Source organism: Choloepus didactylus, chromosome 1 (assembly GCF_015220235.1).
Source record: "Choloepus didactylus isolate mChoDid1 chromosome 1, mChoDid1.pri, whole genome shotgun sequence".
NCBI lineage: Eukaryota > Metazoa > Chordata > Mammalia > Pilosa > Megalonychidae > Choloepus > Choloepus didactylus.
Window position 1 is genome coordinate 140864924 of NC_051307.1, and position 14297 is coordinate 140879220.

The window sequence follows — 14297 nt, forward strand, 5'->3', positions numbered from 1 at the left end:
CACCTATTCATCTGTCATCCTCCCCTGCTTCCTTGGCCATCAAGCCCAGTGTACCCAGAGCCAGGGGATGGAGCAGGACCAAGCCAAAACAATCATGGCTCTCCCATTTCCCTCCTTCCTCTCTTATGACTAGAAGTCTTGTGAACCAAGATTGACTCATGAAATACAAGAAGGCTTCTGGGGACTGTGTAAGGTTTTCCTTTGCTGATAAAAAAAGAAAAGTCATTTTAGGAAAAATATATAGTGACCTTTGGGTGGTCACTATTTCTTATTCTTGCTTCCCTCTTACACCTTTGGACAAAATCATACCCAGAGCTGCAAGAGACATCTGTAATCATGAAGTTATGTTCTGAACGGAAAAAAGCCAACAGAGAGAAAGGTATAGCTGAAGAATGGGAAGAGGCTGGTTTCCTGATGACAATGGAACCTGGAACGCTCACCCTCAGTCTTCATGTATGTGAGAGAAGTAAATATCCTTATTACCTGAGTCACTGGTGTTTGGGAATTCTCTCTTGAAGACAAAAACCTTCCTAAGCGATCTAATAGTGAATCTCTCAAAGTGGAATGAATGAACATGGAGAGCTTCCCAAACTCACTTGACTTTTTTTTTCTTTTGAGATAAGTCAATGTTTTTATTACTTAAACCTTTTTGCATGAGTTTACTGTTATTTAAAGCCCAAAACATTGTTGTAAAACCACAAAACAAAGATGAGCAAAAAACAAAACAAACAAAACAAAACAAAAAAAAAACAAAAAACCTTCTTCGTTAGAGCACAATTTTGAAAATATTGTCCTAAATGGTTTTTTTTTTTACATTGAGGTGTGTGGCATTATGGATAAGCATGTGGGTAAAACTCTAGCAGATGTGCAAAGCCACACAATGAAGTTCCAGATTTGTTTTTGTCAAAATTAAATAATTAAAAATGTTCATTAAAAAACAGATAAATAATGGAGTAGAATTTAAAAATAAAAAAGAATTCAAGGAAATTTTAACTTGGGGGTGAGGTAACATTCATTCAAGTCCTTTATAATTAACCATCCACACAACTGGTTCCCATTCAACAAATATTTATTAAATCATCATTATGGCTCAGGAGCCAGTATATGAGTACACAAAGGTGAACAAGACAGATGTGGACACAGAAATTAACATAAAATGTTTGGCAGGGAAGGCTTTATGGGACCCCATAGCAGGAGAAAGAAACGTACACTAGAGGGCTGGATAAGAACCCACAGTGGATGTGATAGTTCACCTAAGACCAAAAGGATGAGAGGTACTGTGCCTAGAAAAGGTTCAGGGTAAGTTTAGGGTTACAGGAGAAGAACAGTATTACAAGCAGAGAAGGAAACCCATGCTAAGCCCTGTTGGCTGGAAAGGTAGTTGGAGGAACTGCAAAAGGGAGTGGGTGAGGTGTTCATTGAGGCTTTTATGCTAAGTGCAAAGTAAGACCTTAGCAGTGCTTTTTGCAAGGGACAAACTGAGTCGATCTGTCTTTGAAAAAGAACACTCTGGCTGTGGAATGAAGAATGGATGGAAGTGTAAATCTACAGTGGCGGCAGGAATCTGTATCTTACAGGTGTACCTTACAGGTGGAGCTCAGGGTCACTTGCATAACGGTAGTGGCAGTGTGAGTGGAGAGAACAATTTCATGGGCTGCTTAGAAGACTAGTGAGTGACTGCAAGTGGAAGTACGGTGAGGAAAAGGGAGAAATCAAGGTACCCTGGAGTAACCAGGTAGATGGAGGTGTCCCTTACTGAGGAGGGAACACACCCTGGAGAAGGAACAATTTGAAGGAAAAGATGTAGACATGGAGGTCACCTGTGAGACACCAAATAGAGGTGTTCAAGTCACATAAAACTGCTGACATTTAGGTGTTTAAGGGAGGTAATGGTGATGCGCTGGGGCAGGGGGGCGGGTACTCTGTATTTAGCTACAGAAGAAAATGGGAGAGAAGACTTAATCCATCTTTATGTTTATCATTGTCATATTTACACAATGGCTTTTCATGGTAGATCATAAAAAGTTTCCATTTTAGCTAAATAGCCAAGCAGCTGAAATAATTCAAAATACTGTCTGACTAAAAGGAGCAAAAAGAAAAGCTCAACCTCTATTTCAATTTAGTTGAAATTTTCAAACTAAAAAGCCAGCAAATCAGAATTCTCATTAAATAAATATTTCATAAGAGATGTTCTGAATGATTATAATAAGACAGTTGTCTGCCTCCAAAATAAATCTTTTGGAGTCTGAATCTATTTAGACCTTGGATTCATTTTCTTATTTCAAAAATGGGGACAATATATATAAACCGTAGGAGTGTATAAGTGAGTGTAGTCTGTACACTGCAATGGGGAAGTAATTATAAGAGGTTATGTTCAGGCACAAATAGGACATTATAAGTTATTGTTTATTAATATATAACAATGATTTATTAATTATATGTTGTAATATTACTGTTATTGGTGTATTGGGTCTGATATATTTGCACTCCTTCACTATTCCGAAGGCAAAGCTGGTTTACTGTAGGCCATCACTCTAGCACAATGATTCTCAACTGGGAGTTGATTTTGCCCTTCCCCAGGGACATGTGGCAATATCTTGAGACTTTGTGGTTGTCAAAACTGGCCAAGAGTGGGCAAAAGCCAGGGATGCTGCTAAACATCCTACAATGCACGGGACAGCCTCCCATAACAAGGAATTATCTGGTCCACAATGTTAGTAGTGCGGAGGCTGAGAATTCTGCTCTAGTAGATCCGGGTACCGTGCAGTCAAAGCTTCAAATACCAAAGAATTCACTTTCTCATCCTCAGTAATCAAACTGACAGACTATTAATACAATGACTCACAAGCAGTCCTGAGCCTCTCGAGACTTTAAATGGCCTCTTAGTAGTTTAAAAAAGTTAAAATTCCTGTCCTAGAAGACAGCCCCACAGTCGCTAGCCAAGCCCAACTCTGCAAGCAGGAGCAGGAATCACACACTGCAAAGTGAGGCGGCCACACACCCCAGCAATCTGGAACATGCTCAGCATGAGCCATCTGTTAGTCTGGCTCAGAGGAGGAAGAGCAGCCGGCCTCCCCAGGCAGCCTCTCCCAGTAGCGGGAAGCCTCCCTGAAGCTGAACACCACTGGGGACCCACCAGCTAAACTCCTTGACTGAACCCTGGCTGGCACAGGTCATGACCCTTAATCTGTACCTCAGAGCTAAGCCTAAATTATTGCCGTGCTTAAACTGGTGTATCTCCTCTGCTGCTGCCTCTGGCATGCAAGGTATTTGCAGTTGCCTCCTTGAAGCTATCGTGTAAATATGGCTGTGCATACTGCACATTTTTAACCAAGCCTGTTTATCAAGTCATGAAGTCTGCCTGTCACCCTTACCACATATTCAGATCGTAAACAACTTGGAGCTCCAATGCAATTCCTTGAGTTAAGAATACCCTAGATAAATAGGGGGGATGGGATGTTTTGTGCGTTCTTTACTTGTATTTTTATTCTTTTTTTGGAGGGGGCAGGTAATGAAAATGTTCAAAAATTGATTTTGGTGATGAATGCACAACCATATGATGGTACTGTGGACAACTGATTGTACACAGTGGAGGACTTAGGGTATGTGAATAAATCTCAAAACTAAATTGAGGGGAAAAAAAAAAGAATACCCTAGATACAGGACAAGCCACATGGTTAAGAATAAGTAAACCATTTTGGTAAAGGCAAAATTCAGTACTCAGGTTTCCCTCTCAATTGGAGCTGTATATCTTGCTCTTTCTTTTATTAATAATACAAATTAAAATCTATCAGAGCAAATAAAAGTGGGGTGGCTATGAGTGAAACATTAAATATAATGGCAAAACCTCCCTTGGAGGGCTAAGTACACTGCGAAGTAGAATAGCATGTATCTTAATCCTATCTTTCATAAGTCTATTATTTATTGGGTATTTCTGTCAAGTTCAAGAATAAAAGTTGTACTGGGTTGATTTAAATACCCTTACTATCAACATCTTAAAATTAGCTTGGTACTGTCAATATACATTTTATCATTAAAATCAAAAGTTTAGTTAAAGCTTTTGGTCCATAGAGACAGAAGAAATATTTCAACAGCTGGAAGATATTGAAAGTCAAGAGTTTTGGCACTTGCAGAGATATATATAATTACTGTCCCCTAAAAACAGAACATCTCCAAGAAAGCCAAGGAAACATGTTATCTCATAGGAAACCAGCAAAACATGAAAATACAAAAATCCTAATTCCTCTCCAATCTTTATTTATGAAATTTACTTAGCTACTAGAGCTACTAAAGCTATTTCAACTCCTTAAGAGATATAAAAACACCACTTTCCTAAGTATGAAAAATAATCATCAGCATCTTTATGTTTATCGGTCATATTTACACAACGGCTTTTCAGGGTAGATCATACAAAGTTCCCATTTCAGTTACACAGCCAAACAGCTGAAATAATTCAAAATATGGTCTGATTAAAAGGAGCAAAAAGAAAAGCTCAACCTGTTTCAATTTAGTTGAAATTTTCAAACTAAAATGTCAGCAAATCCAAATCTCATTTAAATAAACATTTCATAATAAATTTGGGCTTTTATTTTGTATTTTCTTAAGAGGTCTACTTCCACGATTCCCTTCACCTTGTCTAAATTGTACCTATAAACTACTCCTGCTCCATCAAACTACTCCTGCCATCAATTCAGCCCACCATCATTTCCCTCCTGTGTAGAAACAACACACCACACCTCTTTCTAAGCCAACTCTGCAGGTAAACTCAATGCCCTTCCCCCTACATGGGACATAAATCCTAGGGATGAGCTGGGCCCTGGTATTGTGGGATTGAGAAAGCCTTCTTGGACCAAAAGGAGAAAGAGAAATGAAAGAAAATAAGAGTTTCACCGGCTGAAAGAGTTCAGTCTCCAGAGGTCATTCTGGAGGTTATTATTATGCATTATATAGATATCGCTTTGTAACTTTTAATGTATAAGAATAGCTGGAAGAAAATACCTCAAACTGGTGAACTGTCATCCAGTAGCCTTGATTCTTGAAGATGATTCTAGAACTATACAGCTCTTAGAGTGTGACTGTGTAATTGTGAAAACCTTGTTGACTGACACTCCTTTTATCCAGTGTATGCACAGATCAGTAAGAAAATAAAGTAAAGAAAGAAATAAACACTAGGAGGGGATAAAGAGTATGGAATGTTTTGGGTGTTTCTTTTCTATTTTTATTCATATTTTTATTTTTTTGGAGTAATGAAAATGTTCCACAGTTATTGTGGGTGATGAATGTACAACTATATGATCATACTGTGAACAACTACTGTACACTTTGGATGATTATCTGGTATGTGAACAAATCTCAATAAATTGCATTAAAAAAAGAAATAACACACCATAGATTTATGTTTTTACTCTAAGTTCATATTCTAGGAAAGATGGAATATTTATGTAGAACCCACAGGAAAATATTTTACAATTCTATGCACATTGGGTACAATAAAGAATGTTCCACAGAGAAAGGCAGAGCTGAAGGCTATATGTGTATGTGTGTGTGTGTGGTCTGAGACTGGGGGCGGTTGGAGAGAACAAATACTATGAAGAAAGGTCTTCCACAGTATTCCTCCTGGATATTTCCCTAGAGCTGGACATGAAAATACAACCAGAAGTTGAAGTAAGAATGAACACTCTGAGAACCAAGTGATTTATTTTATTCCCTTCAGAAGGGGGTATGGCTAATAACTTCCCAGTCACAGGGAAAGTTTTTAGACTAATATCTTTAAGAGCAATGGATTTTAAATTAAGACACAAGAAGCCCTAGAGTGCTCCCCCCCAGGCCATCCTCAACTAGAGCAATTTTTATTTATTTTATACAAAGAGTCTATGGAAGAAACAAGTTTGAAAAACACTGACTGGGAATAATAAGAATCTTACCTCCCCAGGGATGTTGTGAGACTGAATGATAAAAATGTGTAAAATACTCAGAACAGTGGCTACACACCACACACCATAAAAGCTCAATGGAAGTTGGCTAGAATGATGTTGCTGCTAATTTTGAGTTTAATATAGAAAATTTAAAGAAAATGAAGTGCAGATGCTACCATGATCCACTGTGTACAAACTGTATGTCTAGTAACTCAAGTTTTTAAAGGAATATTACCCCTAACAGGCCTATGAATTGCAGAACTTTAAAAATGGGATGGTGTACCGATTTGGATGTATTATGTCCCCCAAAATGCCAAATTCTTTGATGCAATCTTGTGGGGGCAGATGTATTAGTGTTGATTAGGTTGGAATCCTTTGATTGAGTGTTTTCATGGAGATGTGACTCAGTCAACTGTGGGCAAGAACCTCTGGATAATTTCCATGGAGGTGTTACCCCACCCATTCATGGTGGGTCTTAAATGAATCACTAGAGTCCTATAAAAGAGTTCACAGACAGAAGGAAGTACTGCAGCTAAGAGAGACACTTTTAATAGTGCACAGTAGCTGAAAGTGGAGCTGGAACACACCCGGGATCAGCAGACACGAGCCACATGCCTTCCCAGCTAACAGAGATTTTCTGGAAGCCATTGGCCTTGCTTAAGTGAAGGTATACTTGTGCTGATGCCTTCATCTGGACATTTTCATGGCCTTTGGACTGTAACTTTGTAATCAAATAGACCCCCTTTATAAAAGCCAGTCCATTTCTGGTATTTTGCATAATGGCAGCATTAGCAAACCAGAACAGATGGGTAACCAGCAACATAAGAAAAAGGCTTACCTCTTCTTCTTGGTGATAATGAGAACATCGTTAAAGAGAAAGAAGTAGACTTGCTGTTTGGATGTTCTTTTCGAGAAAAGCACAGTGTCTTCAACATAGGCCGTCAATTCACCTCTTTTTACCAACCACCGTGAAGAGGAGACTAAAGGAAAGGGCTACAAAAAAGACAAAGACTCAATGCCCAAGGCCAAATTAAAGTCCTTTTAGGACTATCAAAAGCAAAATATAAAACTTAAACTCAGATTAAATTATTAATTTGTAAATCATTAATTCACAGGTGCATAATAGTGAAATATAACTAGAGAAGTACAGTGTATTTTCCAAGAGAAAATGAAAAAGAACAACTTATTTTCAATATGAAAACTACTAATTTTCCAACATGACAAAGAAAACTCTGTAAGAAAATGTTATTGAGTCAACCACAAATGATGACCCTTCATTAACTTGCAACTGAAAGATTGATATTGAAGCCGGTAAAATTGAAAAGCCAAGTAGTGAAATCTCTCACTATCAACTACAGTTATTTTAAATATCTCAAATGGGTACCTAAACATATGGAAAAACAAAGATAACTGTAGATAATATGAATAACTGTAGATAATAAATACAAATACAAAAGTCTGCATTCACTTTATGAACTAAAAAGGCTTTATGCAAGAGTAAAACAAAACCCTCACAATCTGCTGTTTTATCTCCTGGTTATCTACTTAGCCATATTCTTGGGAACATGGGTTCTTAAGCTTATGGCAATATTCCTCATGGAGTCTCATCCTTAAAGCAGCATGAGACTTTCAGGATATGCAAATCAGGTTCTCTCAAAATAATCCATCACAATCTCATTAAAAAGGCTGTATCCAAGGAATTGTATACTGTTTTTTTTTTTTTTTCCTTTATTCAGTCCTGTACAGGCCAACTGGAACACTCTCAAAACCAAAAAACCAAGGAATAATTTTTACCCTTGAGAGCTCTTTTTTTTTTTTAAGATACCGTTTTTGCTTACTGCCAAAAATATGATTTAAAAAACTACATCCAAACAATAAGCACAAGTTCCTGGACACAAACAGCAAAATTGTAGTAGTTTAGTACAACCAGATGTCATTCTTTTCAGGGAATAATGATTAAAAAACAGCTAAAGGAAATTAAGGATATTAGGGAGGAAATGAGAAGACTAAGAAAGGATTTTGTATGTTTTCTTCATAAAGGGCTTTTATAAGGTTGCTTGACAGTTACAGACTATTTTCCTGAAGGTTTTTCAAAAGGAAGATGAAAGATTAGGCTGACTCCAAACTTTCAAAAGTGGCTATTAAAGAAGCTCATGGAGCTTCCAAGCCCCAAATCTTGAATCAGACAATTATTGAACAGGGGCAGCTGAGACCTGAAACACATATAGATAGAGGACCCCGTCAGCACACGCAAGAGGTTGCCACAAAGATTTGTGTGTAAGGTTAGGACCTGCAGAAGGGCTATAATTACCCAGACAAGTTAAAGGCTAGAACATTTAATCCTACAGGATGAACCAAGAACAGCATTACGGTTAGGTTCTAGTGTACATGCCACCCTATGACTGTTCCTAGTCTGGGGGGTGGACAATGAAGGTTGTTGTTGTCTTGTTGTTTTCAAAGCAAATTTATTTGCATGGAAGCCTCATATTCCACTATGCAAAAACAGATTTCTAACAAAACACCTAAAATTGACAGTAGCCTTCAATATGTCTGTGTTTCTTAACAAAAATCTGACATACATTTTTGTTTGTTTGTTTCAGAATTTACTGTTGGAAGGTAAACTCACTCAGACAGAATTTTTTTAAAAAGAATACTAAAATGATCAAATGAAAAGAAATCAGACCCACCCAAAGTGAGCGTAAATGATTCTCCTAGTTAAGCTCTAAGATTAGAACTGTGCTCTGACTTTCCTTCCAAGTGTGAACCAAACAATAGAAAAAAAAAAATTCATGAACAAAAATGCATCCAAAACAGTATTGAAATCATTCCTAAAAAGAAGAGACTTCATTTTTTGTGTGTATTGCTTAGCATCCCAGAAAACTAACCCCAGCATAAAACAATTAATTTTATCAGCTAGTGAGACAAGGAAGAGCTACTCAAGAGCAAAGACTTTTTAACACCTTAAAATTCCTCCTGTTATATCTTGGAATGCTTGTAAACAAGGCCCCAAACACTAACCACACAGTCATCCATCAACCAACACACCACCACCCCACTCAATCACACTTAATTCACAGCTCATGGAGTAGCCTGAGGGCCCTCAACTTCTCCATGAGCTTATTTATGAGGTCAAACTTTTCATAACAAGACAAAAAAGAATCCTCCCCAACTCTGTAGAGGTAACTTTTAGAGGCAGCCGTGGTCTAGTGGAAAAAATAATGGATGTGAGGTGAAATCTAAGCTATGGTCTCTGATTTTCTACTTAGAAATCGACTTTTCTCACTTCCTTTGCTCCCATCTCAAAGCCTTCACTGTCCTGCCTTCAATTCTAAGACCATATTCCCTTGATTAGTCACCCTTTCTCTGGTATTCTCTCTCTCAGCACTTCTCCCTCCTTCTTAAAGTTGTGCAACTAATAAAAGGCAGCCAGCTGGAGTCCATGCTCTTAATTTATATTGCCTTTCCAAGTGTAAATCTGATGGACTTTTTCCACCCCCTCTCATTACCCCTACAACATGACAGGACACTCTTCTTGAAAATTACAAATTGAAAAATGAAACAAACACACACACACATACTTTTCCTCTTCAAATTAGAAAAAGAACAGCATAATTACATTGTTGTGTGGACTCTGAAGTCAACAGTAGGTTCAAATCCAAGCTTCACTACTTCATGGTACATGACCTTGAGAAAAATTATTTAGTATCTCTAGCTTCAGTCCTCATCTATAAAATGGGGATAATTATAGGATACATCAGGGGCTCTTACAAGAATTAAATGAGACTGTGTGAAAATGGCTCATAGTAAATACTAAACAAATATTTTTGAAGTACTAGTGGCTATGGCGGTACCATAAACCCAATATGGCCTAAACAGAACTCAGTATCTTTCTCCCAAACTTGCTTCTCCTCCTGGATGCTTAAGTAGACAGCAGGACTCTCTTTCTTGTCAACCGAAGTAGACAAATGACTGCCTTCCTCCAGGCATTCTGCAGATCTCATCTCCTAGTTAGTTTTCTGCCTCTGGTCTTATTATCTCCCCAACTAATCCTCTACAAAGCTACTGACATACATTTTTTAAAATAATTTAATTTGGTGGGGTGTGGGGGTAGGAAAGTTAAAAGCAAAAGCAACTGATATAAAAAAGTGTAAGTGAAAAGTCTTCTTCCCACTTTTTTCCCGTCTACCCAATTCCCACCCCCTGACCAATGCCTCTGACAAGGTAATGTTATGACTATTGTTAGTTTCTTCCGCCAACTTTTCAATGATTTCTTATGCATAAGCAAATTTTATATTCTTTTTTTCCTCCTGTTCTGCACCTTGTATTTTTTCACTTAACAAAACAGTTGAAAGCTTTCCATATCAATACTCACAAATCTTCATTCACTTTTTAAAAATATCTGAGTGGTATCTCATTATTTGGGTGTTCTATAATTTATTTAATTAGTCCCCTATTGACAGATGTTTATGTTCTTTTCAATCTCTTGCTCATATAAACAGATATTGCATGAATAACTTGGGATATGTATGTATCATTTCATAAATTCATGAGTATATCTGTACGATAAATTCATAGAAGTCACAGTAACTTGCTTTTGTAATTTTGATAGTCATTGTCAAAATGCCCACCACTGGAGTTGTAACAATCTATATAACATATAAAAGTGACATACATAGCATATTAAAAGTGCCTTTTCCCTACAATCTCACCAATAAAATGTGTTATCAGACTTTTGGTTTATTATGAACCTCTTAGGTGGAATTCGTTATCTTGCTTTCAATTAGCAATTTTCTTCTGATTGAAGCAAAACATCTTTTTGAATGTTTGAACATTGGTAGTTTCTTTTTAGTTATTGGTTTTTCTAATTTGCAGTTTTAATGGGTTGTGATCTTTTTTAATCACTTTGTTTTTATATATTGGGGATGCCTGGATCCACTCCTGATTCTATCACCAACTAGTCAAGTGAATTTGCTGGCAATTAATTTCTGAGTTTCATTTTCCTCATTTATATAATTAAAGACTGTAGCTGTACTATGTCAGTAGTCCACAAACCATATGAGATGGTAGAAAATCTGTTCTCTAAAGAATACTGTGAAATGCTGACCACCATAATTCCATTGCATGGATTAAGAACAATTTTACCAGGGAAAAAATATGGCCAGTCATTTTCAGTTGATTGATTAAATTTGTATGTTATAAAACAAAATACAATGTTGGACACCCACATCCATTAAGAACACAGTTCTAAGCCAACAAAGGACTAGCCATGGCCTCCTTTGGTAGTTAATTGTCCTTTTCTTCTTATTGCTGATCCTGTCATATACTCATGAGCAGTATCAGACAAGCAGTAACAGGCAGCGACTATTAAAGGAAGAATTATGGGAGGAAAACAAACTTGAAAAGAACTATCCATTAATCACCTTTTTTTTTTTTCCCCAAACTTGAAAAGGAGTGCCTTTATTTGATTTACAACACCTTAGTCCAGCTCACAGGATACCACTATTTTGCAAGACGCTTTGAGGAGGACTGAAGAAATTCCTAAAAAGTTCCATTCGATTTTCAAATTCCAAAATTCTATTGTTTTAACTATCTGCCCCAAGTTTGTATGTTCCTGGGGGAAAAAAAATGTGCTGACAGATAACACCGAACTTCTCTATTCCTGGCCTGGAGAAAGGTCACTCTCACCACGGTAAGCAAAAGTGGAATTGCCTGAAACATCTGCTACTGGGGAATCCAGGCTCCTTCTTATCAGTTTATGGCCCTTCTTTGAAAAGCAAATGCCTATCTACTTTTGCTGGCTTCAACCACCTCTCACCATTCACATGCGCTTTAAACCAGAGCATGTAATAACATCTGTTTCTGTATAGTCATGCAGATACCTTAATTTTAAATTCCAGCTGGGAGTTAATTGTGTACATCATCTCAGTCCTTTCCATCTTCCGGGCTCCTTCATTGCACAGCCGGACCAACTGGAAACACAGCATAATAAACAGGGTTAACAGGTCAAGGAGAGAAACCTTACTTTCAAATGCAAATCTCCCCCAGGAAATACTTGGCACAAGGAGAGCCTGAAGACTCATTTCTAAGAGTTAACGAACTAGCGGTTTTACACAGTTAAGACATTGCATCCAGTTAGAAGTAGTGTAATTAGAGATGTGAAGACAGAAAAAAAAATGTCCTGAAAAGTTTCAGGGACACACATCATCTGGGCCCTCTTACTGCATTGTCCTCCTCCGCACACACATCAGATCTCTGTCCATTCTGCTCCTGTCCTCTGCCCATTCTCCTCGTCTTTACCCATGGGAACCTCACCCAACCTCAGTGGAAGCAGCACCCCTCTCCTCCTTCCAAATCAGATAAGCTGGAGACAGGCTACCAACTTCACAGGCAAATTCCAAGCAGAGTGTAGGAGCAGAACAGGTGCCAGTAAAGGGGGGGAGGAGGGATGAAGGGTAAGAGATACTGGAGAAGGTGGGGACAGGGAGGGATGAGGTAGGTGCTGACAGAGGAAAGCCTTCAGGTGGAACCTGACGGTCAGTGAGTCTTCAAGAATGGACAATTTAAGGGAAATTCAGTCTAATTTGAACTTCTGAATTATCTCCAAATTGAATGCATTCACATTCCTTTGATAAGTACCTAATATGTACTTAGTTCACTAGTCTAAATCAAAACAAACTTCGTATTTGTAATTTCTTATTAATTGGAAAACCTGGGAAAAAAATACATATGAGAGTCACTGGCCATAAAGGCTAACGAGATTGTTAAAAATAAAGGCTGGAAATTCTATTTGGATTTATTTTTAATATTACTATTTTGTTATGTAAGTTATGCATGCCCACTGTAAAAGAAAAATAATAATAAGGATAATACAGAAGTAAATAAAATAGGCCATAGAAGGTCCTGACCTAATCCCCTGAGACAATAGTTAACAGGTTGGGTTATATGCTTTCTGCTTTTTTCCTATGCTTATATGAACAAATAAACACACATAGATATGTGCAGAAAGTTTTCTTTTTGGAAGTGGATTATCCCACGCTGGTCTGTAATTGGACTTTTTCACTTATCAATATTTCCCCCTTATAAAAATATCATTCATCATTTATTTAGCACCTACTATGTGTCAGGTACAAGGATTGTGTCACTTATCAAGAGATCCACAATCCATAACCTCATGGAGAAATAGAGAAGAGACATGTAAAATAAGTATAGATTAAGATCATAAAGAATAAAAAACAGGGAAGTGGGGAGGTGGGAAGGTGGAGATGGAGCCAGGGAGACCTCTGAGAAGTCATTTAAATGGAAACCTGAGGAGGGGAGGGAGTTAGTATCCAAATAGTAAGCAGGGAGCAGTAGTGCAGGCAGAATGAACACCATGTGCAGAGGACCTAAAATGGGAAAGTCATGGCATGCTTGAGAAAGTGAAAGAAGGTCCTGACACGAAGGGAAGATAGCAGGAGACGAAGCTGGAGAGATAGGAAAGGGCCAATTCCGCAAGGTCTTGAGAAGTTTGGTTGGTGTTCTAAGTGCAAAGAGAAGCCACTGGCAGGCTTTAGGCAGAGAAGAAATATGATCCAGTTTATGTTAAGACTATTAAATATACTTTTCACCATTTATTTATTCCCTCCCCTGCAAACAGACACTTCAATGGTTTCCAGTTGCTAACCAGCTTTCTAGATTTAAAGGTTATATCTATCTTCAGTTACAGTATATCTTTTGCTTTAAACAGCTGGTTAAAAGTCTGTGAGTTCACTGATGGACTGATGGCTAATATCTGATCAAAGCTAAGAGCTGAAAGTATTGTGGCTGGGGTTAGGGCCAACTTGAAACTGCAATATCCTGAAAGGAAAAGAGACACGACACATCAGAGGACAATCCAACCACCTTTGTTCAGGACACTTTTGCAGCTACTCCTTCGGAATATGTCCATCCTGTCCATAGATCCCAAATCTAAGTTCCCAGCCTGGGTCTGTCCTGTGGTTTTTTGATCCAGCGCTCCAGATGACATCTCCTCTTGGATGTCCTACAGCCATCTCAAATTCAGCATGACCAAACCTGAGCATCACCTTCACCACCCCTCTTCCCCACAACTGTTTTCTGCCCCAAGTTCTCTACCTGTGTATAAACCCGGCATCATCCACTTCCCCAAGCCAAAAACCTGATTGTCACCTCTGTCTGATTTCTCCTTTGCCCTCCACATCCAAAGAGCCATGAATTCAAATTCAATCCTCTCCCCACCCTGCATGACTGCAATAGTCTCCTAATTTTCTGCCATCACCCCAACCTACTCTCGAGCATCCTCCAAAATTTTAGTCAACTGATGGTGCTTCAGTAGACATAGTAAAAGTAAAAATGATCCCAAATGGTGTCATCAGTAGAGTCTGT

At 38.1% G+C, this 14297-nt stretch overlaps 1 protein-coding gene across 2 annotated transcripts in view; it reads right to left on the reverse strand.

Moving 5' to 3' along the window:
• The window catches only part of ARHGEF26 (Rho guanine nucleotide exchange factor 26), a 125328-nt gene that overhangs the window by 28063 nt on the left and 82968 nt on the right, over positions 1-14297 (reverse strand). For both annotated transcript variants that reach the window (XM_037842203.1, XM_037842194.1), the window contains 2 exons: positions 11795-11884; positions 6754-6908 (listed from right to left, as the gene is read on the reverse strand). In XM_037842203.1, the coding sequence (XP_037698131.1) occupies positions 6754-6908; positions 11795-11884 (245 nt within the window). The remainder of the gene's footprint in view (positions 1-6753; positions 6909-11794; positions 11885-14297) is intronic.